General features: G+C 36.7%; 1 protein-coding gene across 1 annotated transcript in view; it reads right to left on the reverse strand.

Annotated features, from left to right (window-relative positions):
- Window positions 1-605: 605 nt before the first annotated feature.
- HERC2 (HECT and RLD domain containing E3 ubiquitin protein ligase 2) overlaps window positions 606-27,655 on the reverse strand; it is a gene marked incomplete at its 3' end in the record, with an annotated part of 102,466 nt that continues 75,416 nt past the window's right edge. Inside the window, exons 71-92 of the mRNA XM_079537012.1 lie at window positions 27,372-27,503; window positions 26,418-26,576; window positions 26,206-26,324; window positions 25,679-25,804; window positions 24,524-24,679; window positions 24,265-24,380; window positions 23,948-24,146; window positions 21,459-21,673; window positions 20,540-20,717; window positions 19,226-19,387; window positions 18,206-18,297; window positions 17,175-17,314; window positions 16,014-16,201; window positions 15,114-15,311; window positions 12,826-12,909; window positions 6,755-6,896; window positions 5,760-5,954; window positions 5,538-5,650; window positions 4,501-4,691; window positions 2,796-2,901; window positions 1,936-2,148; window positions 606-878 (exon numbers count right to left, since the gene is read on the reverse strand). Of these exons, the coding sequence (XP_079393138.1) occupies window positions 606-878; window positions 1,936-2,148; window positions 2,796-2,901; window positions 4,501-4,691; window positions 5,538-5,650; window positions 5,760-5,954; window positions 6,755-6,896; window positions 12,826-12,909; window positions 15,114-15,311; window positions 16,014-16,201; window positions 17,175-17,314; window positions 18,206-18,297; window positions 19,226-19,387; window positions 20,540-20,717; window positions 21,459-21,673; window positions 23,948-24,146; window positions 24,265-24,380; window positions 24,524-24,679; window positions 25,679-25,804; window positions 26,206-26,324; window positions 26,418-26,576; window positions 27,372-27,503 (3,497 nt within the window). The remainder of the gene's footprint in view (window positions 879-1,935; window positions 2,149-2,795; window positions 2,902-4,500; window positions 4,692-5,537; window positions 5,651-5,759; window positions 5,955-6,754; window positions 6,897-12,825; window positions 12,910-15,113; window positions 15,312-16,013; window positions 16,202-17,174; window positions 17,315-18,205; window positions 18,298-19,225; window positions 19,388-20,539; window positions 20,718-21,458; window positions 21,674-23,947; window positions 24,147-24,264; window positions 24,381-24,523; window positions 24,680-25,678; window positions 25,805-26,205; window positions 26,325-26,417; window positions 26,577-27,371; window positions 27,504-27,655) is intronic.

Raw genomic sequence — 27,655 nt, forward strand, 5'->3', positions numbered from 1 at the left:
TTTGAGATAAATAATGCATAAGCTAAAATATACAAACCAGGGGTGGAGGTGAAACTATTGGCCATTTGTATTATCTATAGAAGAATTTCAAGGAATAACGTTAATTCAATGTTCAAAAAATTTTAACAAACTTCTAGTAAAGTTAATTGAAATATTTATAATTCCATTCAGTTGTTGCACAGTATTTCCAATATACAATCAAGAAGATGCACAGAACACAACACAATAAGAAAAAACCTACTGCACCCACAAATTAAAGGTTTCACTACCTTTTGGATGCTGCACTACCATATTTATATAAACATTTACAACACTTCAGTAAACACAAGGGTTCTAAATGTAGTGCAGCATTATGGGGGGCCGCTTTCAGCTCTTGAAATAAATGTTAAATGCCCATATACTGTGCCATTTATTCTAAGCTGATGGTTTAAGCTGTCACCCTTAATTCCTACCATGTGTAGCAAACACTTTTTCCCAACTTTCAGATTACCATCCTTCTGACACCACACTCTATACTCTGAACCCTACACTGTCCTTGGTTTCACTGTCATGCTGGCATTTTGCCTCAGTGCTTGTAACAGCTAATCCCTTACATTATTTCTGTTTTAATGCCCTGTTAAGTAATCCTGTGTAGAATCTGAAGCAAAAGAATCTGCATCTTCATTATCAGAATCATCACTACTGTCATCAGCAGCTGGCTCCCCTGTCAGCGCTATCCGGGCGTAATCATCAGTGTCTATAGACTTGCAGAAATGAATGGCATATTTCAGTTTTTCCTCTAGTACTTGCTTACAAGAATACCTGGGTAGCTTCAGGAGAAAAAAGCAAGTGTATGACTCAGGAAGGAAATGGTCCGGAGGATTGTATTTATCCAATACCTGTCAAAAACAAAGAACACAATATTTTTTTATTTGCTGTCCAAACCACAAATAAATATTGACATGGAACTTGTGAATTTTTCTTAAAAGAACAGTAAAAACACCAAATCCATCTTCCCTCCACTAAGAACATAAAAACATATGCAGAAGCTTTCTTAATTATAAATATGTGATTGGGAACAATCTAAGATAGATTCTGTTGTTCTAAAAATGCCAAAACATGAATCGAAACACAGTGGTTTTTAAATTTAGCTGAAATGGGTGCTAAGCTGAATGGAGTACTGAACAAAAGCAGAAAAAACAGTTGATGACAGATAGTGGAAAATAATTAACATCTGAAGAAGCAAATAGCTGGTAATCAAAAAGAGTAGCCAGTTGCCCAAATTAAAGCAAGAAAATAAATAAAAAAACAAATGTTTTACATCTTCATTGAACTGCCAAATCAGCAATACAATTTCACATCAGTAAAAAAATTGGCCTGTTCTCGTCTTCTATGACTGCACTGGTTTTGGCTGGTAGAGTTAATTTTCTTCACAGTGGCCAGTATGTTGCCACTGTGTTCTGGATTCATGGTAAAAACAGTGTTGGTAATACACCAATGTTTTACTTCTTGCTGAGCAGTCTTTACACGGAGTCAAAGTCTTTTTCTGCTTCTCATGCTGCCCTGCCAGCAAGGAGGCTGGGAGTACACAAGGTGGAGAGAACACAAGCAGGACAGCTGATCTCAAACTGACCAAAGGAAGGCCCTAGACCAGATCGTGGTCAGCTACAAAAGCTCAGGGGGAAAGTTTGCTGGGGCTGCCATTGGTCGGATGGCGGCAAGAAGTTCTGCTTTTCTTCAGTTTCTTCCCTTCCTCACCTTCATCACCCAACAATTTATTAAACCGAGGAGCTGTCAAAATTTTTTTGCCTGATTCCCTCCCCACCACGGCTGGAGCAAGCAAATGGCTGCGTGGTTCTCAGCTGCCTCCCAGGGTTAGATCACAGCAATCATGCTACTTCTTTCCCATAATTAGCTATATAAAATAAAATCCCCACACCCCATCCCACACCTTACCTGAATAACAAAGTCCCTCCCTCTAAAATCTGCAATAGTCCTGGGCAGCCTTGTTCTGCCCCATACAAAACGTAGAAAGAGAGATCGCTCGGTATTGGAGAATGACTCCATCACTTCCCAGAACCACTGTATCAATGAAGCAGTTGGTTCAATGCCTTTGTAAGTTGCTACAGACTTCAGAAGATGAAGTGGAATATCTGGGCTTCCACATACCTAAATAAATAAAATACAGTGATAAGCTACAAAAGCCTGACCAAATCATTTGCAGGTGATTTGTTTCCCTCCCATTCTCTTGAAATTTTTAATCTGTTTTTACACTGACAAAATGAACATTCAGATATTTGAAGTGCTGCGCAGAGACTCCTATTACAATGATACTAAATAGACATCTTTCTCTCAGGGGACAATAATGAACCTTCTTTCATCTTCCTGAATCACATAAAGAATTAAACAATTTACCTGGGAAGAATATAGGTCTTGTTATCTTTCATCAAATTGCGCTAAGAACTCAGTAGGCCCTAAGGTTGGTTTTTCTTGGTTGGCTGGTGAGGATTTTTTTTTGAGGTGGGGGGAGGGGAGGGAGGGAAGATGGGGTAGTTACGGGGTAGATGTCTTTTTTTTTTTTTTAATCTCCACAAATCATTCATTACATCACTGCTCAGCTATATAAAAAAATAACCTTTTGAACACTAAGAGAACTATTAAAAATGTAGTATTTCCTTGAGCAAAGTCTTTGCAATTACAAGCGAGCACTGTAAACAGCATCACATGTGGGGTTTATTATTCAAATTGGGATTAATAAGACATAAGTGAAGAACACAACTCAGTTTCGACAGAGGTAGCAAAACAGAAATTGATACCATAGTTTCCAGTTCATATCCTGTAAAGAGTGAAAGCAGAGGAACTGGAACAACACGGGCCATCCCCTCACGAACTGCCGCCACCTGTTCATCAAATTCATGAAGTCTGCAGAGACATATTTCCAGAATTTACGTGAATGCCATTTCTAGTAATTATTGGAACTAATAACTATTGCAATATTTAGGATCCTTTATGCTTTCTCCTTAAGTCTCCAGCTATATTCCAAGGAACACTTATCATACAAGATGCCTGACCTATACCAGTTTATCAAACAATCCATACTGCACAGCACATATCTCACTGTATATCTCTCGCTTTTATTGCCAGCATTATTTATGTACTGTGCCTGGCACAGTACAATACTCCAATATTGAACTTCAATACTCCATATTGAAACACCATGCTCTTGGGAAAAGAGCATCTGCGCCCTCAAACAATCCTAATACTAGACAGGCATTATGGTAAAAGAAAAATGGGTCTCACATAAAATATGATGTCTGAGGAACAGATATGCCATCTTTTCAGATAGTGATAGATGTTGCCACCCATGTATTTGTATTTTACCTTTTTTTTTCCCCATCAAGTTAATTTTTAAAACATTGAGCTCTGCAAAGCAGAGCTTCACATCACTGCCATGTCCTGTCTTCAGGCTTCTCATCACCAAAATAAGTGAAGATCTCAAGACATGCTTTTACTTATGCATCCACGTTTTCACATGGATTCTATTAAGATGCCAGATTTGCGCTCAAGAGATTCACATAATTAAAAACTTTGGTATTAAGCGTTTTTCCTAAAAGATTTCTAACTGCTGGTGTCCTCTGAGAATAGCCAGAATTTTGAATAGAACAGAAGCATTTCTTTAAGGTAATGCAATCCTTTAGGATCCATTTGATATTTTATATAGACCTATAATTAATCGATCACAAATAATACTCACACCTACTGTCAAAAATAGCTTTAGGTAGTGGCTCAGAACCACTTATAGCAAAAATAAATAAAATAGGAAAGCAAGGACTATAATTCATATAGTCGTTGGCAGATACTGCACTGCAAGCTAGTAAGGATATAGCGATGAGATAGTCTTGCACAAGTGTCCTCTAGAACAGGTGACTGTGGTGAAGAGAATAAAACAACTATGAATCAGTTTTATGACAAAATTATCTCCATAATTTAATAGGTACGATGGCTACTAGGCTCCCTGTTTCCCATAACAAGATGCCTAAAATTCAATGTACTGGTTTAGATTAGATATTTCGGTATCTAACAAAATGCCCATTTTCACAAAAGCTGAACAACTGCTTCCCACAGAGTTTAGCGCAATGTTCAGCTTTTGGCACCTCTGCATGAATTTAGTTGTCTGCAATAGATGTCAGGCTTATTTTACAGTGTCCAGGGTATGAAAGTCTTGTTTTTCATATTCTACCTTATATGAGAAGAGGAAAACCATTCATCTGCGACCGCTTTTGGCTAGATTACCTTAGTAGCCTTTTCAAACTTTAATGATTCAATAATTCATTTGATGGTAGTTAAAAATAAACATACAAACAAAAAACCTGTGAGAGCAATAGTACTGAAAGTGCTGTTCACAAGTTGCTAAATGATCAAAATACATAAAAGGATGCATGCAAGGTAAGGCTTCGAGCCTACTACTTTGAAATGAAAATGCTTATTCATTTAACAATTTGAATGACTTATTCAACAAACCTGTAGTTTATTGCCAGCCTCACATATTCAGCTCTGTTATCCAGTGTAATATGAGTGTACTTGGAACTCAGCTGAATATCTTGACCACTTGCATTAGGCACAGTGAATGGAAGGCTCATAGCTTCAAACTCTTCTGATGTAGCTTCATTGTCTCGAATGTACATAAGCCCAGGAATAAAATCTTTATCAACCTTTTGAAAAAATATGCCTGAGTTAAAGTCAGCTTATTAGCACCCTACAACACTGTGTCCTTCCTACCAAAAGCATGACATCGTGTACCATCTACCAAAAGCTTTGTGTCAAATGTCTGACCGTAACTCATCTAAGTGAATTCAAAAACAGCAAAATGGCTCAGTCTATTACATGAAATTTCATTATGCTGAAATGTTGCAGGGTACACGTGTTCTGGATTTCACACCACTCAGGGAACATTTGCCAAGGAACTGTATTATATAAGAAATGGATTTAAAGCTTAAGAACGCGATCAACTCTGCAAAATCCAATGGTTGTTTTGGTACAAAAGAAATCTCCTTACTGACATGTAAAAGACCCAGTACTTCTACAGTAAGTACATTTCCAGATGACAGCAGTTGAAAACCAACTCATCTTTGTAACAAAGATCTAACTCTTAACTCCACATTCAGTGAGTTCAGTAAGCAGGAAGTTTGTGATTCTCAGCACATTGACTCAGACTATCTTCCGTAGTAGTTTGAACTCATTTTCAGACACTAACAGCTATGGAAACATTTTCTGGCAAGAAAGAGTTTGACTACAAAACATTTATCTAGTCAAACCCACAAGTGGATTTGAGAATGCTCTCAAATTCAAAGAAGTTATTTAACCACTTCTGAAAGACTTAAATTTACAGCTGTAACAGTGAGTACAAGTGATCCTTATGTATTGGCTCAGAAATGTGAAAGGTCAGACAAAACACTACAAATACGCACAGCAGGGAAGCCAATCACCAGAGAACTCTTTTATATTAGAGTCTGCTTGTTTTCTGTAAGTTATAACTTACAAAGAAACAGCACACTTACCTCACTGAGATCAGCAATTGTTAGGTTCATTCCTGCAAGCTGTTTCCATACTGGTTCAGCGAGGTTGAGGCTCAGAGGACTGCCAGTCCGGATAGCAATACCCAGAAGGACACCTGTAAGTTTAAATAAGGGTGGGAAAGTTTGTATTATATATTTTTTTGAATAGATTCCTAATATTCTGAACATGTAGTGCAAGTGGAATGTCACAGTGTTGCTAGTTACCCAAGAAACGGAACATGTTCATATGCAAGAGAGACTTGGCAGCAGGATTTAATAGGAAACAATCTCTGTTTGCTCCAGATTCATCTCTTCCATTTGGTGTCACGATTAACAGAGGGGTCAGCCCATTCTGAAGCTCCTCACACATTTCTGCTATTGATTCACTGTAACCTCCACCGCAATCATCCACAGATTCACCTTGGAGAAGAAAACAGGCTCATAAATATACATTCTTCCAAAAATATGTTTACAAACGAAGTCTTGAAATGAACTGGATTTTCTTTCACATGGATAACTGTGTAAAGGAAAGTTTACCGAAAGCTACATCTGTTCTTCTGAAAACACCTGATGTTTTCCTTTGTATTTGGATTTCTCCAGTTCCTTGGAAACAGTGTAATTTTAGAAGATTATCAACAACATACCAAAGTTTCAAAAATATTCTTTTGACAGAGCTTAACTACCGCTTTTGTTTTAAATACTTGTCAAAATAAAAGAGATGGCGAAGAGAGTCAAACTAAAGTGACTCTGTGTGTCATTTGAAAGTAGATATATTCTATATATTTTAGTAGATACAGTGCAGACAATCTAAATTCTATTTCATCAAAAAATTCAAAGAGACATGCAAATTGTGAAAAGAATGATTGAAGTAGGAACAGCCAGTCTGAATTATTTTTGAATTCTGACAACCAAAAAATAAGCTTCGGTTTTGCAAATACCCTTCATAACTAAGAGTTGCCTTCAGAATTTGAGGACAATTACAACCCCATTTCCACTGATCTTAAGGGTTGTTTGCAGATTTTTGGTTGTTTTTGTTGATTTTTTAAATTATTTTAAAAGGCTTCATTATTTCCTAACGTTTTAAGCACATTCCTGTGCCAACATGCTGTTTTACTGTATCCATTTCTTTCCTCAGACCCCTCAAAAATAAAAGAGAAGCCAGAAAAAGATAGGTAGAAAATAGTTGAGACGAAATGCTACGAAACAAAGAATTCTCTTACCAACAAACTTGACTTTCCAAACACGATGAGGAAGCAGAAGGCTATCAGGGCTGAAAGAGCTCATTTTAGCACACATCTGTCCAAAAACTGACTTTGTACCATCTGGCCCAGCCAGTCCACCTTTACTCCTAGAACGTTTTACCTGTCAGTTAAACACATGATAATAGTAACTACAAGAACATATATCAGCCAGCATCCCTGTGCAGATCAGAGATGAGATTTATAACATCTATGTGTTTAGTGAAACATTTGTAGAGGTCTACCCTGTATTTTGTATACATGTATATTACAAAGTAAGAACCAAGCTTCAAATTACAACACTGCAATATTTTTCACTGCTATTTCATACCTAATCAACCCTGGATATAGATATTGCGGATTCTTATTACATATCTTCACCCTTTACAAGAAGACAAAAGAATTTAAAATTTGTAGTTATTAGGAGGCCAGAACTATTAAAGAATAGCTGAGGCTAGAAGGGACCTCTGGAGACCACCTGGCCCAGCCCCTGCTCCAGCAGAGCCACCCAGACCAGTGTCCAGGGCCATGGCCAGGCAGCTTTTGGAGATCCCCAAGGAGACCCCACAGCCCACGGGCAGCCTGTGCCACTGCTCTGCCACCCGCACAGCACAGGAGTGCTCCTGGTGTTCATTGGGAGCTCCTGTGCGCCAGTTTGTGCTCATGGCTTCCTGTCCTGGGCACTAAGAGCTTATTTAGCTCCATACTCTTTCCAGCCTCCATTCATGTGTATTATACTCTTTGATAAGATACTCTGAGCCTTCTGTTTTCCAGGCTGAACATCCCAGATCTCAACCTTTCCACATAAGAGAGATTGTCTAGTCCCTTCATCTTTGTGGCCTTCCTGTTGGGCTCCCTCCAGTACATTTATACCTCTCTTCTACAGGGGAACCCAGAACTCAACACAGCGTGCCAGGTGTGGTCACACCAATGCTGAGTGGAACCTTCCTCACATAGTGGCAATGACTTGCCTAACACAGCCAAGTTTACCATTAGTCTGTGTCGCATCAAGGTCACACTGTTGGCTGATGTTCAGCTTGATGTTCATCAAGACCCCCAGAGCCTTTCCCACCAAGCAGCTTTCAGGTTGGGCAGCCGACTCTAGCCTACATTTGTGTGTGGGCCTGTTCCTCCTCACGTGCAGGACTTTACACTTCTTCTTGTTGTTGAACCTCACGAGAATCCTATCAACCCACTTCTCCAGTGCACTGAGGTCCGCCTGGATGGCAGTAAGACCCTCTGGTGTATCAGCCACTCCTTCCATAATTATCCTCAGCAAGTTTTGTTGCTGACACACACTCTACCTTATACTCCAGATCATTAATGAGTATGTTAGAATAGGACTGGACCCCATGATATGCCTTTACATACTTGCCTCCAACTGAACACTAACAGCTGACCCGTTTAGCCTGGCCATTCAGTCAGTTCTCAACCAACCTCACGGTTTGCTCATCTAGTTTACACTTTAATCATGTTGTTCCCAACAGGTGAAAATAATATATACCTAAACAGCAATCAGAAAAAGATGCATGCCAACTTCCACTAGGTCTTATTTCTGTGACATAGCTATTTAACTGTGATTACTACAATTATCACTGTTAACAGAAGAAACTGGCACAAACATGAAAAGCACAATATCTGGTTACCTAGGAGCTTCCACACCACATCCTCCATCGACTGAATGACTGTTCTGAGCTGGTTGGTTAGATCTTAGTAATTTTACGCTTAGAGCTGGAAATGTGAAACAACTAGGGCACGTTCATTGCAGCTAAATAGAATGATTCTTACCAGCCCTGCTGACAACTCTGTGGGCTTTCTTCCCTAGATAAGGAATTCCATGTTCCCCTCAACCACCAGTACCTTATTCATTTTTCATTTCAAATGGCTCATTGTTCATCTGTCTCCACTCAACATTTTATCTGTTCATCTTGAAGGCAAATGAAAGACAGAGGGATGCCAGTAACAAAGCTTGTTAATAAAAAAAAGTTTTCTTCCTTTATTGGTTGAGAAAGAAATAATGAAGGTAAATTTGTTTTGTTTTGTTTTTGGCAGGGGGCTTTTTATTTGTTTGGTTTTTGTTTTCCTGAATTGCAATATTCTTCTCATTAGCGAACTTGTTTTAATTTAATAGATCTCTAAGGAATTCAGATGCCTAAGAAATTTGAAGTTGAGAAGCTGAGAGCCTTCTCTTGAAAAGATTAGGTATGAGTAGGTGGTCTGTGAATGCAGTACTTAATTCACTGTTATTTCAAATCTCAAACTGAAAATACAACTCAGGTGACAATAAAATGGCAAACAATCTGGGAAGGCACTCATAATTGCTATTCCTATTGTACATTTTATTTAGCAATTGTTCACTAGTAACACAAGGTTTGCATTTAAATCTGATCACACAGATGCTCAAATAGTTAAAACTCAACTTTAACAAAATAGTGTAAGAATGTGACAAGGGAATATTGACACTTCTGTTAGCACTATGATATTTTGCTGTGCCAACACAGACAGATGCCCATATTAAAATATATCAGGTTATTAGCAAAGAGCAGAACTCTTCAGTAACAAATGGCAAAATTCAAACAAATTTGTTTAGGCCACATTTCTGCACTGCTGTTTTAACTTTTCATTGTAGAGGTCTAGAACATGAAGCTTTGCTCCTGTTTCCAAATTGTGTCCTTTAGAGATGTAGTAAGCAACCTGTGGAATCCAGTCTGAATAGAATATTCTGAATAGAATAAACAGTTTCAGATACAATCCTTATTTAGTATGTCTCACTAAACTCAGATTATGCAACATAAATATTTTTGAAATACAGTTCTAGCATTCTTGCTGTCTAGGTAGCTTTTTAGCACAAAATATGCTGACTAGAGCCCCAAAAGAGCTTCTGCAAAACAGTCTGCCATCAGAAGATACTAGCCTATGGAAACCAACTTTTCCTGGACCAGAGAGAAATGCAGCAGCTCGCTAGCAGCATACAGCAATGGGCAGAGGAATCAAGTTCAAAGATGTGCCTCAGTAAACAATCAGTTATTGTGAACACAGTCACTGCAACAAGAAGGAAGGCACTTAAATATATCTGTTATCTGGCTACAGCATCTTTAAATAATGAAGATCAAAATTTAAGTTCTTTCTCCAAGTCTGAATAAAAAGACCTTCTATTTGCCCTAAACATCCTTCTAGAACTAGAGAAATACCAGCCATCCTATGGGACTATCTCCAGTTTCAGCCTGGTAGAAATGTATTATGTCAAGCCACACACTTAGGGACTAATAAAAAAGCTCATGAAACGCTTATGACAGTTTGCTAGCTGAAATCAGCTAAGAAAGAGAAGAAGGTTCTGTTAACACAGAAGACATCTATGAAGAAAAGAAACACAGTTTAAGGATATGTCATGAAATCAATTTCCAAAAGCAGAAAAGAAGCATCAGCATGATAATTCCAAGAGCACAGCCATCATATATTGAGGTTTCAGTTAACTATGCTCAAACTGAAACGGCAGCGGAAAAATACACTATCAGAAGATAAGCACTGAAAGACCACTCCACAAAAACAGACACACAAAAAAGCTTAGCTTGTTCAATGCAGGAAAAAGAAAGTTGATGTGTTCTTTAAAAGCACACTTGGCTAAGGGACAAGGCAATAACCAGAAAGGAGGAATGCCATTTAAACTGAAGCGCAGCACTTGCAAAAGAAGAAAACATTCATTGATTCATATCTTGTATAACTTAACATACCCAGAAGCACAACATTCCTCCTAAGAAAGCAGAAGACACTGAACCAGGAGTACTTGTTCTCCTTAATAACTAAAATTTCTTTGCCTACTAAAAGGAGGAAAGATCACAAAATACAAGGCATGCTCCAAAAGTAATGCATCCTATTTTATTATGCTAGCCCATGGATGAGGCGGGTGTTGGTGGCAGAGCAGTGGAGGTTGAACCTTCTCACCAATATTCTGTTACATTTTGTTGCCATGCAACAATGGCAGCAGAGGGGCATGTGAAACTCCAAATGCAGACTCCAAATGTGGCCTTCACATGAAAGTGCATATGAAGCAAAGGTGTGTTACTGAACTCCTCCATGTGGAAAAAATGGCATCTACTGACATTCATTGATGCTTGCTGAACATCTACAGAGATCAGAAAGTGGATGTGAGCATAGTGAGGCAATGGGTGGTGCTTTATGGTGCTTTATTTCAGCAGTGGCATGAGAGATGAGGAAGATAAGCCATGTTCCAGAAGGGTATGCACAGCTGTCACCTCCACTGGTGCAGATTTTTACAAGTGCAGCATGCAGGCTCTTGTCCATCACTGACAAAAACGCATAGCTAATGGTGGTGACTCTTGAAAACCATGTTTTGTGTTGAGAATTTTCTCTATCAAACAGTGTTTTTTGTAGCTGTTGTAGCTTCCACGGAAATAAATAGGCACTGCTTTTGGAGCAACCTATGTATTTCAAAGAACAAGTCAGTATCTGCACAACAACTTTAAATTAAAATCTCATTCATTTATTTTACACAGAGGAAGAAGAAGCAGTGAACAGACTGCACCACATAATTTACAAACTGTAAGAAGTATCTTTTGACAGCAAAGGGATTTTCAAGTCTTACTGCAGTTGAACTCCCATCTCCAATTAAGTTGAAAACTCTGTTTGAGACTCCATAAAGCAGCTTTGAATCACTACTTAAAGGATCAAATAATTTCATTCAAACAGATCTTTCATTCAGTAGTTTCATTCTCTGCAAAACCTAACTCAAGAGATTATAATCCACATTTTGTACTATATAAGCAGGGCAGATTACAAGCACAGTCTTTTTTAGTCTTGACTAAATCTTGGAAAGACTTGTGTTACAGAAATATCTCATTTCCTAAGGAAGGTATGAAAATTGAAGCCTCGATGCTACCAGTTTTTTTCTAAATTTAAAGACAGACTGAATTAATGAACAGGAATACAAGAGAAGCCCATCTTTAATAATTAACACAACAGTAAAAGAACACTAGGAAACAAGCCCAAAATCCAATCACTTGTTTTCAGCTTAAAGCTAAATATTTGCACTGCTTATTTTGAATTCCCCCCCAAAAAATAAAAACAAAAAGACAAATAGTGAGAAGATTTCTGGCACTGCCTCTAGCTTCACAGGGTATGTATTAAAGCAACGTATTTTAATCACGTAACGTTAGCAGAAGAAGTTTTAAGAGCCTGTGGAAAATGGCAAATGAGCAGAAAGTATCATCCAGCCCAAACAGAAGGTATTTCACTGAGAAATAACTCATTATTCACAGGTTTTGCAGCTTCTCAACTCTAACTTTAACAAAGAGTAAGTTTTCTTACTTCCTAAAGTATATTTCAAAAAATGAGAAAAACCACACAACTAAAGGAAAGAAACACATAGGGATTCTGTAATACCAAACATCAGTCCATTCAAACAAAAACAAACGTTTTAGTATTCTATGTTACAAAAACATCGATGGACAAAAAAAAAAAAAAAAAACCCTTATGTGGCCTAAGGCACAACATTACATTTTCTAATGTCAATGACAAGAAAAAGCCCTTTTATATCAAACAGTTCTGCAATCGATACGATCACATGCAGTGACCAGGCTGAGAGTTTATCAGCCTGATTCTTAATCATAACGAAGCGCTTCTTCCTGTTCTCCCCATAACCCTTTATGTCCTCTGTTCTGAAAGCAACAGTGGAGTAATTCATGCGATCATCTCAGAAGGTAAGAAAGGCATCAGAATCTCTGCTCTCTAAAATCATCTAAGACAGTGAATTCTGAAAAAGCCATTCTTTGTCAAGCAGGACATACTTTGCTCATTAGAGTCCAAATCATACACTTATTTCAACTTTTCCCTCCTCCTCCCCCCACACACACATCTATAGTCTGGGTGAAAACATACTGAAAAGAAAACAAGCTTCATTGTTGTTGTATCCGCCAACATAAACCCAACTCCTCAGTACTCAGACACCAAACAGCTGAAACATGAAAGGACCTGAAGAATGTTAAGCACTGGTAACTAAACAAATGTACTAAAATCAAATCTTCAACTTCAGATACCTGTATTCTATTGAGCTCAACAACTGGCCCATGCTGACGATCTCTCACCATAGTTGCTTGTACAACCTTTCGGAAAGCTGCCTCCTAATAAAGGAAAATACAAAAAATTAAGTGGTAAGATTGCAATCAAATAAGAATACTGCATATATTTGACAGGTAAATGTATTCTTAGCTCAATTAAGGAAAAAGCAAACAAAAAATACTCTTCAACGGAACAGAGAAGCTGATGCTATAGTAATATTCTTAAGCAGTTTTCTTCCAAGTACATCACCAAACACTGGAAAAGGCATAAAGCCCTTGACACTTTCTTTAGAAGACATGGAAACAAGCATCAACTACTTTTGAAATGCTCAAAAATAAACAAGAGCAACAGAATATAAAATTGTGAGATGTTACTTAAGGAACATGTTAGTTTGAGCTAATACAATTCACACTTGAAACACCTGGAATACTAAAAAGTAAAGAAGAAAATCTCTCCTGGATCACACAAAATAGTGGCTTGAAAAGTTTTACTGCATCCAGATTCAGTTATTACTAGACTACCAATATGCTACTGAGTGTAAATTAACTTATGCTGCACTAATGTGAATGTAATTAAAAGTTGGAGAAAAACAATCAAAAAGTCAAAGGGAAGATCATCCTGTCAAGGAAGGACAGAAACAAACAAAGAAACCCACAAATTTTTTTTGGTGCAAATTTAATTATCTATATTTCTCTCACTAAATATTTGAATCCAATTCTACATTATTTATCAGTTTCAAGAAAGGTTTAAAAACATTTTAAGTTTGTTTGGTTTCTGTTTTTTTAATATCCCCCATCAAAATGAGGTCAAGATGCCTCTTGTAGCTGAAGCAAGGAGGCCTCATCCACAGGCTCCCCCCAGTCAGGCAGCCTGTAGCAGATCCCAACAACCAGATCTCCTTCACTGGTCCAGCCAGCAATTTTAACCCACAAGGTCTCAAACCGGTCATGGCTGTTTCTCAGAGGCTTACAGCTCTTTACAGCCTATTTGCTTATTAACATGGAGGTCAATTCCCCTCCCTTCTTGCTCTACCTATCCCATCTAAAAAGCTGGTAGCCCTTAGTTGCAGTACTGTTGTCATGCAATATATCATACCATGTTTCTACAATAGCAAATACAACATTTACAATTTCTGGAGTCCCTGATGATCGTTTTTGGCATAAATAAAATATGCCTGATACCACGTTTTATCTTGTATCTGAAATCTTTCAACAACTGTTTTGCACACTGTAAAGCATTGGATATTCTTCCTACACACAAATTCCTGTATTAAAATTACCTACAGACTCCCATTAATAGCATTAAGATGCACAAGTATCACGAATAGAATGGACTTCTCTTTGACTCTTCTGATGAAAAATTGTAGTGTTATCTTGGCCCACGAAGCAGATATTCAGCCAGATTTCTCTACCACAATTTTATTGGGGTCTAGAGAGACTGCGAGACAGTGCATTCTGAAGAGTCTAACAGTAGGTCATGTGTCTTACTTAAGAATACAGAGCAGTAATGCAAAAAAAAAAAAATAAAAAAATAAAAAAAATTGCTTCTAGTTTCAATCAGACCAGCTAGCAAATTTTGTCTGTTTACATATGGTATCACTTTTTGTTAGATTAGACAAGTTAATAGGACAGTGAGAAAATTCAGATCCAAAGCTAGTGATCATGTAGAAGGCCAGTCATCTTTTTTAAAGGCTTTCCATAACTGAAGTTTTGAAATAATGTTGCATCCTTCAAGAATCTTAAATATCTAGACTTCATGACTGACTTTCCATATTGCTGTGATATTCCATGCTTCTTTATTCATTTGAGATTGGTTTCCTAGGTATCCTTTCTTTTAACATCATTTAAAGCCACAGAACTTGCTTTAGATCAAGTACTGTATCATCTGATTATTGCAATTGAAATACAAAATTGAGACAATGACTATTTGAAATATTTCTTCTTGTTTTTTGTTTTTTGTTTTTTTTTTTCCCTAGAATAACACAGTAATTATTCTAAAAGAATTTGGCTATAACACAAATGTAAGAGCTACAATATACAGTTATTTTTAAAACTAATACACGGTCCAAAAAAAGCAGAGGAAAATCTAATATAGAGAACACATTCATGAAGAAAGATATGTGCACAACCAGAATGCATACGTTCTAACATACAACATACAGAACAAATTAAGATAAAAGTTCGGTTTTCTTCAGAAACAGTTTAAGCAGCACATTTAAACAGTATAGTTACAAATATCTCCTTTAAAAATCTATTCAGATAAATACCTTTCCCTGTGATATCAGTATTCCCCGTAGTGTGTCAAAACCAACTGATGGTCCTTGGCCAGTTTCATCAAGTCTTCCTTCAAGATCAAACATTGGAATACAAGGACAAAAGAGTTCTGAAATGTGATGCAGCAGTAGAAGCCTGTTTCTCAATGAAATGATGGGTATTTCCTGTAGATGATTGTACTCCATAGGAACCTATAATAATGTAATTATATCCAATAATTTAGGATTATTCTATCCTTTATTTTATTAAATAGAACAACAACTTAAGATTGGTAGGCAAATTTGTATCAGAAATTCAGGAATTGCTTATTCACAGTTTTGCTTATCAGAATTGCTTATTCACAAACTTAATATGGAATCCAGTTGTGTCTAAAAGATATGTACAGTATACATCTAAACTGAAAGCACCTGCAAGTATTAAAATATGACAGTTATACTATTCTTACTTCAAATTTTACTATTCTCTTTATCCATAAATAAACATTTTACATCTTGCCACCACTCCACCTAGGCATTATGCACCATTATTATAGCTGAAAAACTGAATGTTCAAAAAACATTCTCAATGCAAAGCAAGCAATGATGAATTCACGTGGAAGAGGTGGAATACAAAATTAAAATTCCTTCCAGTTTACTCTTCAGTAAACTCCAGTAAACTCTTCAGTACTCTTAACAACTGACTGAAGAATCCTTTTCACTCTAAAAAAAAAACAAAACAAAACAAAAACAAAAAAACAAAACTATCTTTGGAAATGCAGAAGCAGAACACTGTGTCCAAGACAAATCAAAGCACACTAAACTGATACAGAGATTTAGAAAGGAAATGTCTGATGAAAGATCAGCAGCAAACATTAGTACATTAAAAAACTGAATGCAGTAAGCCAAAAATATCACCTGTGTTGGAAGCTTGCCAGCATTAGCAGGTTTACTGGTTGACCAAGCTAAAGTATGTGCTGAGCCACAGGCAACTCTGTTGATTTTTTTACCCTGGAGTGCTGCAACCAAACGTGGTCTTTGGATGGCATTAGTTGTTCCATCTCCAAGCTGTCCTTCATCATTATCTCCCCAGGTATACACCTCCCCTAAACCAAGAAAAAAAAAATTACTTCTGAAGATAGAAATTTGTTTGTTTGCTTTAAATAAGCACTTAGAAATCATTTAACCAATTGAGACCATGGATAGTAATTAAGATTTCTAGAACTGACAGCTGTCCTGACATCCTGCAGGTAAAAGTGAATGACACAGTTAAGGCTGTACAGCAGCTAGTATTAAATGCATCAATTTCCTCACCGTTTATATAATAAAGTTCTATTGCAGAACAGTAGGAAATGGTGGTGCAGAAGGATAACAACAGATACACCAGAAACAGTCTGTACTTCACAGTTCCATAGCAAAAAAAATTAAAAAAAAAAGCCAAAAAAAAAGAATTAGAAAAGACATCATTTTGCATAAGAGAGTCTGTAATAGCTTATGTTATTAGAGTGGACATTAAAATGGGTGTTTAGTGTTGTAAAATTGGAAAATACTTTTTTAAAAAGCAACTTTGATTCAGAGCATACATTTTCTGCAGCTATATCCTATTTCACTAGCATCTACAAAACAGCTCTGCAGACCTGTTACTTAAATTTGGAAATATTCAGTACCTCAATCTACTTTAGAAAAAGCAATATTGTTTGTGCAATGCTTCATTTATCAAGTTAAAACACCCCAGGCAGTTCAGACAACCCTATAAAAAAAGCTAAATCCATTAATTCTACTCCTTGATCAACTCGTAATTACTTTTTGAGCTCTGCGTTTTTCTTCTACCATCAGCATTTATGAAACTTAACTCGTAATTTTTATTAATTCAAAACCTTCAGTTGTTTTTAAGTTATTACTGTAAATCAATGATATGCTCCGTGCTCAAGAAATATGCAACTTCTGTAAACCCAATACATAGATGCACACAGAGGATCAGCATTTTTATCTAGGACAGCCTACCAATACTCAACATAAATTTTCCGTTTTTATTCCCTCTCCAAATTCGGTACTAAGTATCGTATTTAATTTTTATACCATCTTCAGTGCAGCAAACACAGTGTAAAGACCCAGTAGCAATTGCAATGACTTTCTTTCCTTGCAGCCCCTGCACTTGTCGTGGTCTTCTAACATGGTCATCAGATCCATGGCCTAGGCGATGATAATCTCCTTTGCCCCTGCACAGAGAAGACAGCACATTTCAAAACTGAGTTTTAATATTAGAAAGAATGGAAACATGGATCATGTCATGTATTTGGCCTTCCAGTAGAAGTAGTTATCAAATATTTTTGCCTGGCTATTTATATTTAGCAGAAACAGTACAGCTCTGACTCCAATTATTCAAAATGAATAATTCCTAGTTCATATGACATGGATGTGACTCTGCTATTACAATAAAAATACTTAATATATGGCTCCAGCTTGCTCTTCATAGGTCCTTACACCACATTCACATGTGTTTTGTTGGTTTTTTTTTGTTGTTTGTTTCTCTTAAAAGAGTAAGACTTGAAGATTAGGCTTCCATCAGTGGCAAAAGCAGTACCAACCTCAGAGACCGTAACCTCATAGTTTGAGGATATTGCTTGGAGGCAGTGTTTGGAAGGTATTTTGTTTTGCTTTTCTAAACACTTCAGTCTGGTAATTGTTTAAACTACCAGAATTGCACAGGAAGATTAAAACAACAAACTAGATATGCAAATTCTTAGATAAGAAAGATTTTGATAATATATGAAAATGTTATTCATGCTGTCAATCTTCCAAACTGCATGACACTTTGAGCTTACATTTCTAGCGATCTCCTTTGAACTCTTGCATTTTACAGTGGTCAATGTCTTGAGCACGAAGTCTGTGTTTACATCTCCACGACAAAATACCTTAGTTTTTCATTCAAATAGCACTACAGTATGTTCCTCAAACCTCTAGATTTTATTACTAATCAAAACAGAGAAACTCAAAAGAGCTTTCCATATGGGAGAAAAATCAAAGCAGCGAAGGTAGCATAATAGTAATACTTGTTGCAAAGAAGGTTGCATTTAACGCTGTCCAAATAACTAATATAAAATACTTACCAGGTATATACTGCTCCAGATTTGGTAAGAGCTACAGAAAATTGTGATCCACATTCTACTTTAACCACTCCAAGGCCTGTGAGAGAATCAATCTAGGAAAATAATAGCAAGTAAAATAACAATCAACTAGGGAGACAATAGCTTCATCAACCATCCTGTGTTTAGGCATATCTTAAGTACAATAAATTGTCTAAGTCTTGCAGTACTTATACGCAAGCTTATGAATTAAAGTGCTTATGTAGATCATTTAACAGAATTCCAGTCCTTTCATCTTTCTACTACTTACTACTTAAACCCTAAAAAGAAACTCAGATTTGGAGTTTCAGCTCCTCTGACACAGATGTGAGTCTGCTGCCTTCATAAAAGTACTTAAACCTGCAATACGCAGTTCCTATTCATTCTGTATGTGCCCTTACATCATTTTATCATCAATCCTATGGATTGATCATCAACAAGACCAATAAGCTATGTTCAAATTGTGTTACACCATGCAATAAATAAATAAATAACACCCCTACTTGGAACAGGCCAGTAGACTCTGTCTTTTAGGAAAGGGAATGGAGACACCTGCATCCATATAAAGAGGTGCAACTCTGAATTAATAATATAAAATCCACTGTGCATAGGTGTGCACAATGACACTGATGTAGTTACACGTTATTCTCAAACAGTGCTCATCTCTATAACAACTGCTGTTATTCAAATTAGTTGGCTATATGGATTTTGTTTGAAATATGAAGATTCCTTGGGAAATTTCTAACCTTTCAAAAGGAAATAACATTAAAGCAACAACTACTTCTGGAATCAGAAATGATCTCTAAATAACAAAATTGTAAAACCAACTTTCATTCTGCACAAAAATTGAAGACCAGTCACTGTATCCTATAAAGCTCATCATTAACATCAAAAGGATCCTGATGTCCCACGGTGGGTGGAAGTTTGCTCATATTAATGTATGTCTTCACTAATTTCTATTAACATTATGGTTTATAAAACAATTGAAAATATGTATTCAAATACCTTCATTGGCACTTTACAGCCATCACTGCCTCCTCTCCCAAGTTTTCCATAATCTCCATCACCCCAAGACCAGACTGTGTCATCATCTGTCAGGCACAATGTCTGTGCATCTCCACTGCCACAGGCTATGTCAATCACACGATAGCCCTGAAGAGCTTCCACCTGTAAAGCAATTACCAGTTTTTGTTTACAATAAAGACTCAGTCACTTAGTTTCAGAAAAGAAGTCAAACCCAACTTGGAGAGAAGCATCACTGGAACTACAAGTCTGAAACACAACAGGATCTTGCAAATGAATTCAAGTCAAAAGGCTTTACTCTTTTCAAACCAATAAAATAACTACATATTTCACATACTGAATTATTATTTTTACTTGGTGAACTTTTTTTTTTTTCAACCTAAAAAAAAAAAAAAACCAAAAAAAACCAGGGAAAGTTACTCATACAAAACATTTAAGGTTACCAAAGGCTATATTCTATTTATGTGCTCAGGTTCTCTGGTTCACTCTTGTGTACACTAAGCACCTGAATAAACTGTTTATTTTCAAATAGCCTCTTACTATTTTATAATTTCACTCCTTTCTGAATTAAATCAACATCTTGACTTTTGAAATGCTGCCATCTAGTGATGATGTATGGAATTGAGATTCACAAAGCAAAAGAATTCTGACACACAAACTGCATTCTCCTAATCCACATCCTTCTTGAAATAAGGGATTTGAGGAAGCCCAATCCATCATCCAAACCGGCATGGGATTTCACATTCTTCAAACTAATCTATGGATTTGTTATTTTCATTCTAATCAAGAAAATGGAGGAATGTTGTACAACGAAGTGAGGTAGGCCTTGCTTTTGGGGGCAGGGGAATGCAAACATCTGATCACTTTCAGTAATTTTACTTCAGCAAAGCACTCCTGTGGAAGGGTGCAGGCAAGTTCATCCCTCTCCAAGATACCTCCCACCCCTCACCCAAACTGGAAGCAACATCAGCATGTAATCCATTTACAGTTGGTACAGGTTATGTCCTTTACACTCACAGTATTGTTGTTTGGCTTTTAGAGCTGCTGTTTTGCTTGGCAGGGAGGGTTAAGTCCTCTCCAAAACAAATTCCTTATAAGCTGCTTAGTGATCTCTAGCAAACTTTTGCAACTCAACTTTTACTGCATTCTCACAAACCATTTCTGTTCTCTAAAGCAACCACTGTTTCCTCCATTTTTTTTTTTTTTTTTTTTTTTCAATGCAGAAATACTGAAAGTCACAGATTAGAAGTTAAGAACTGGAATAAAAGACCACACAGAATTCCAGAGGTTTCTTACCAATTTAGGCTTCAGCTGGTCTTCGCTATCTCCGTGCCCAAGGCGCCCATATCTTCCCTTTCCCCACGTAAAAAGGTCTCCTGCAGCAGTAATACATGCACTGTGTGCTCCACCAGCAGCGATGTCAACCACTTCTATACCTCTCAGAGATTCAATTACACGAGGACGATCACAAGGGCTGAAATGAAAACACTTTTTGACACACCTTTTGCAATAGACAACTCACATAAACCAACGTATGAAGAGCTTTGCAAAATGAGTACGAGGACATTCTACTTCACTGTTTACTTTTGTTCCACATTAACATCATCAAGATTTATGTTAAATTATTCGTTGAAAAAAATTTTAGAGGTTTATAAAAGCTGGAATATTTTACTACCTGTACTACTAAAGCATAACAGGTTAAATGAAACTACAGAAACATTTCCATTAAAGCTTAAGAGTTAAGCACTTACCCTGGAAAATCAGTCTAATTTAATATACATTATCAAAATTTCTAGCATAACATGTACTGATTTCCTCCATGGACTCAAGCATTTCTTTCTTTTTTATTATTTTTAATATCTGATTATTGTCTATAACAAGAAAACTTCTTTAACACAGGTAACTGCAAGTGAACATCAGAAGCAGAATGGTAGTTTTGTTTCCTCCCTGAAGTGCCACATACACACAGTGTAGATCCCAAAGGAAATCCTCTGGATTTCAGCATCAGCAGATAAGATAGAAGATAATATTTTGTCACAGAAATCCAAGTAATTTTATCTGACAAAAATTTTGTAGTTCTGCAACTTGAAGACATACATTTCTACATCACTACTTACCACTGACTTCTACATACAGACCATATTCATATAACACTTCAAATACGTTTCAACTATTATAAATACCCATTCATAGTTCAAAAAAACCAAAGCATTACCTTCGGTTTCCATGGCCAAGTTTACCATCTTCTGCTTCACCCCAAGAATAAACTTCTCCCTCTGAAGACAATGCCAAACAGTGCTTCCCTCCTGAGTTCACTGCAACTTTCTTTATAAACACATGTTGAATGGATTCCAGTAAAGTCGGAGTAGAAACTGACTCTGTTCCTCCAATTCCAAGCCTACCACCTGCTCCATATCCAGTGGCATACAGCTTTAGAATAAAAAATAAACTTCAATTTTGTTTATGTCTTGAAGAACATTCACTATGGCTATAGAGAAGAATTCTTAATGAATGTATACTAGAACAGAATTGATGCAAAGGCCACCAGAAAAGTTTCTTATATGCCTCTATATCATCCTTTGGAAATTTTGAACACGTATGTACTAACAGGAAGAGGTTTTTCCTTTCACAATAGAAGTGGCATTTTTTTAAAGACTTAATTTAAGCAAGCAACATCAGTACATGTTCTATACTGAAGCTCCTGAATGTGTGGAAGGAGAAGGAGTACTCAAGCTTTCATTTTGGTCCTCACTATATAACAATAGTCTAAGGACAAAGCCAAGCAAGTTGAAGCAGAAGTCATATTCAAGATCAATACAAATGTGAAGAGGAGACCAACTTTAGGCAACAAATTATTTGTCAAACCTGAAGCAGAAACAGCTTATACTGCAAACAAATATAATCTAAGAACAACTCCTCCAACACACATATCTCTTTTTCCCTTAGAAAGGACACTTGTCATTCAAGGCCCCTTTACTACTAGCATGATCTCTACTATATAGACATGACCTTCTTTTGCTTTCAGAGATGATCTGACACACATCTAAGTAAATTTTTCATAACGACTTTCAGTCTGCATTTAGCTTTAAAGCCTTCTGCTTTTTACTACCTGAAGGTCTTCTGTCTCCAAAAACTGTCTTACTTTTCCAACTCCACAAGCTGGTCTTGGAAGAAAGAGAATAATTCTACTTATCAATGTAACTGTGACTTAGTTTTGCTTATCAATTGTTCTGCACTCAAGGGAGCTCTTTCCCATTGCAATTCAAGTGAATTTTCAAGCCCAAACAGACAAAACTCAGAAGCTGTAGCTTGCAACTGTTCAGTTTCACACAAAGAATTTAACACTAGCCTGCTTCAATATACCAGGTTAGGTGTACATAAATATGTTCTGGAAAAAGAATTTTCCACACTACTTTCATAGCAATACAATCTAACCTTAATCAAGGAAAAATTAAACAGACATTTCTTGACCAATTTCAATCTGCGTTGCCAAAAAAAATCAGATCAGCATTTAATAAAATGCATGATAAACATACAAATAAAATTCCACATTAGATTTTCAAACTTGTATTAGTTTTATAATAACTGATAAGCTTATTTGCACACATTCTTCATATAAATTAAATTTGTTATAGAAGGTTTTACACTTTCAAAGTTTCTAATTCTGTCCCAATAAACCAAGGATTCTATACTCCTATGCATTTAGTTTTCCTTCCCCCATAACACTCAATTACCCATACTTGAAAGTACAATACATGGAAGTTAGTACCTCTTATGTCAGGAATGAAACTATGGCTACATTCAAGTTAATTTGAGCTGTCAATGACTATTTTAAATCCTAATGCTGATGTTGTGAAAATATAACTTTGTGCAATAACATTACAAAACCACCTACCCTCTGCAGGTGTCTTTCAAGCACTACTACTCTAGTTTTCTTTCTTCCGTGGGACACACACAAACATGGATGCTTCTTTGTACTCTGTCCCACACAATTCTTTATCTACAGTATTGCTTTTTAATCTCTTTGTCTATTCAAAAGTAATTTACCTCAACACAATTATGTCAAAAGCAATGTCATTAACCTGTCCCTTTTCCCTTGGTAAAAAATTAAACAAGGATGATACTGACTGTCCAGGAGAGAACTGTTACAGTATATCACTAGATGAATGTAACTGCAACAAGAAAGTTCAGCTAAAATTCTGTACCATATCTTCAAACAAAACTGCCATTTGTATCAAAATGAAGATATTTTCACATTCACAAATCTGCTTTTTTCCCCTCTATTACACTAAATGATCCATCCTCATCACTGAGTATCATCCAAGTATCTGCAAATTAGATATTGCAATATCTAACTTTCAAAAGTCAGCTCTGAACAAACTCAGATTCCATTTACATCTCTCTCCTGTCAGGGAGAAATCATCACCATTACATTTTACTGTTTGTGATGTTGTGCAAGAGTCTATGAGTATGTTACTTGTATTCTTTATTTTCCAAAATCTGACAACAGTTTTGAATGAAGAACTGAAATACACATTACTAGTTTCAAGTATTTAATGCTGCAGCTCACTGAATTCCTCTGTTGTAACGGCAGAATTGGTACAGTTCAGTTTCTTTAAAATATGTATATTTGTAAATGGTGAAAAACACACAACAGGATGCAATTTTTACAAGGAGTCCAACAAACATTTATTGTACGCTTACCTTTCCATCAGCAGTCACTGCAAACAGTGTCTGCTCACCACCAATTAATTGCACTGGTCTAAGAGTAGCAAGAGCTTCACATGGAGTTGGGACCTTGACTTTTGCCCCTTCAATTCCACCAAGTTGTCCTCTGTGATTATGACCCCAACCATAAATGGTTCCACTGCCTCCAGCTGAAAGCGTCCAATCGTCAGGTCGTCTGCGTAACATTCAAAATAAAGCATTACAAATGAGCTTAAAGAAAGTAACAAAAAAAGTTCATTTGTACAACAACAAAGCATCACAAGACAAAACAAATGATAGCTGAAAGAAGTAACCTATTCATCCACTGAACGAGCTGTTCATCCTGTTCTCTCTTAAAGACATCATGGCATTCATGAAGAACATCCATATTTTCGTTATCTGCCATTAATTCTCGGATTTTCTTTGCCACCTGTAAAATATTTTGCATTAAACAATGTTATTCCAAATATACCACATTCTGATCGCAGCTGGCATAAACTAATTCAAATCTCAGTCTTTTAGATGCAGCGCTTTTCTAAGTTCCATGAGCTATTTAAAATATTCTGGCAATACCTCATCGAGGAAGAGGCGAGGTAATGGTGTCCTTTTGTCAAGGGCCACAGCAACCCTGGATGCCATACAGTATCTTCTGAACCAGGCCCATTTGTGTGTCTCAGCACAGCAAGGGAGAGTGTCCAGCTCTAGATCACAAGCAAGAGCCACAAGAACCTGCAGATAAAACAGATTTCAGAGCTGCAACAAAAGTATGTAATAAAAACTAACATACATTTGATGTAGCAGAACAGCTCATAGACCAGTAGGGCATCAACAGCCTCAGAAAATGTAAAGTGTGGGGGACATTAAGAGCTATCCACCTACATTATCCTCACTGATGAGGCAGCATCAAGTGTATGCAAGCTGATCTCACACAGTTATATATCTAACTTTCCTCCTCTAATACAGGAATTTTCATAGTACACTTGTGACAAACAATAGATTAATTGCCTTTTCTGTATCAAAAATGACATGCTGAACATTTTACCTTCTATTTCTAAACTAAGTATCCTTCCTCCAATCAAATCAAGTAATTCAGTGTGTTACTGGCAAAGACAATATATAATGGATTACTTCTGCCCTGGAAAACCTTCTACGTATTTTAAGAACTTATTTTCTTTAAGACAGATAAATCCTTTTACATTTACTATAGGGGAAGCTTTTTTAAGCCTTTTTATTCTTGTTGCTCTTTTCTAGACTTGCTCAGCATATTTCTCTGTACTTTGAAGTACATGGCTCAAAATAGAAGATTCCTCCTTTTATGATATTCTTATTTGCTCCTACTGGAGGTAAGTAATACCTGCAAGATATTTTAAAGGTCAAAAATATATAAACATTCCTGTTAGGACAATTCAGATATCAATTGTCAAAAGTATACCTGAAGCTGTAGTGTACTATACTTTCATGATATTGTTCTTAACTACCTACCTCAGTCTAGTTAGGTATTCCTGATTTTCGTATTTGCATATTTGGTTCTCATTCTAGAAGTAATATTCTGATTTTATCATTACTCAACTAATCTCAGTGACTTCAGACTAATTTTTCAAAATCCATTAAAAGCAGCCTTTAAATGAAGTTTTTCTATCGGGATGAGGTGAGCTAGTCACACACACTCATAAACAAAAATCACAAAAAATTTTACTCATGAATTCTTTACTGACTGTATCCCATTACCTTAAAGAAAGGGCTGTGGAGTAGTTGTTTGCCACCTCTCACAATAGGGTCTTCATAGTCAAACTGTCGCTGCAATGCTTCTGGAAGACCCTTAACCAAAGCAGCTAAAGCACTCCCTGTAAAACTCTAGAGAAATCAGAGCAGTTGAAAATTACACTGTGTTAGGAAGTAGGAAATTACTTAGATGGCCATGACAAATCATTAGTAACTTCCCAAACCATAGTTTGCTTTGAAAGTGGATGGAACTGATGCTTCAGTTCCATCCATTTCCTAATACAAAAGTATTTCTGTCATCTTTGACAATTCCAAAATTACATGGATACAAAACTGGAATTAGCTTTAATTTTTCTTCTAAAACAAAGCCCTTTAAAGAGACTTGCAGACATGTTCAAGCAGGCTATTCATTTGGCACATTTCCTATTTTGTGGTAACCAATAAAAACCTTGTAAATAAAGGCCAACATTTTTAATGCTTCACAAACATCTTAATGAGAAGAATGTTAGAGGAGAGCTTCTGTGCCCTCTTACCAAAGTCCGTGCTTCTCCATCATTGTCCCCAAGAATCCGGTTGATGTTAATAGACTGGCCAAATTCTGTTGTGAGAAGCTTCCGTAGTCTCTGCAAAGCCCACATTCTATGGCCAGCAGCTAAAGAAGCAAAAAGCACACAATACACAGAATTACTTTCAACAGTAAACTTAACTTCAAAAAAGTAGATTTAAAATTGGGACTTACACCTACCTAAGGCACTCAGTTGAGCACAAGCTGCAAGAGAAGCTGCCAAGCGAGGAACTATACTCCTGTTGGAAGCAAAATTTAAGCGAAAATCCAGCAAACACGTAACCAAATCCATTGAGGGACATGAAAGAATGCAACGATCTGAGAGAAGATCTTTGGGACCTGAAAGAAATAAAAAGAAAAGGTAAAGAAGATTTGACAATTTATGCCCTTTTACTGAAATTAGAACAGAAATAAGAGCAGGATCTGCTGAACAAACACAGCAATCTACAGTCTATATCCGAGTTGGTTCATTCCACCTCACTTTGAAGGAACTGGAAGAAAGAGCCATTTTCATTACATACAATATTGGGGTTATAATGGATCCAAACAAGGATCATTGAGGACAACTCCCAACTCCACACAGGGGAGCTTAAGAGTTAAACAATCCATCTAAGAGTATTATCCTAATACTTCATGAACACCAAAACATTTAGGGTCATGACCACTTCCCTGAGAAGCCAGTTAAAGTGCTTGACCACTCTCATCTCAGTGACGAACTGCTCCCTAATGCCCAATCTGAACTAACTCTGCCTCTTGCTTTAAGCTGTACCCTCGAGTCACACCAGTCACCATGTAATTAACATAATACCATGGATTCATTAGGGAAAATACGTATATATATATATAATACGTGTATATATATATATATATGTATAATATGTATCTCTCTCTCTCTCTCTCTCTCTCACATGAAGTAACCTCCCTTCACAGATAGACAAACGAGAGCAACTACAAAACATTTTTCTCTCCCCTATGTGCACCTCTCAAGCCTCTGTTGAAAATGCTTGCTATGTATGAAAGAAAACATTTTCTTAGTATGAATACAAATGAACAATTAACCTTTAGCATGTAAATATTTAAATTACATTGGCAAATATACTCTTACCCTTCTATAAATGAGATATATTACTTTACCTGCAGCTGGCATGATAGGATAAACAGTGAATCGCCATCCCCATCCATTTACAGAGCCATCACTGATGAACTTCCACTTTAGTTCATCCCCTGGAATTCGCAACTCACTAGACCAATCTGACCACTCACGACCTGTTACAGTAAGTAATATGAACATGTTCACGTACGCTGACCAAGCCAATCCAATCTACTCAGCAGTAACAACTTCTCTCTACGGTTATTTTAATATTACAAACATCACATAAACATATTCCAAAAGAAAAGTGTATGTGGAGCACATGTAC

Source organism: Tetrao urogallus (genome assembly GCF_951394365.1).
Source record: "Tetrao urogallus genome assembly, chromosome: 1".
Lineage (NCBI taxonomy): Eukaryota > Metazoa > Chordata > Aves > Galliformes > Phasianidae > Tetrao > Tetrao urogallus.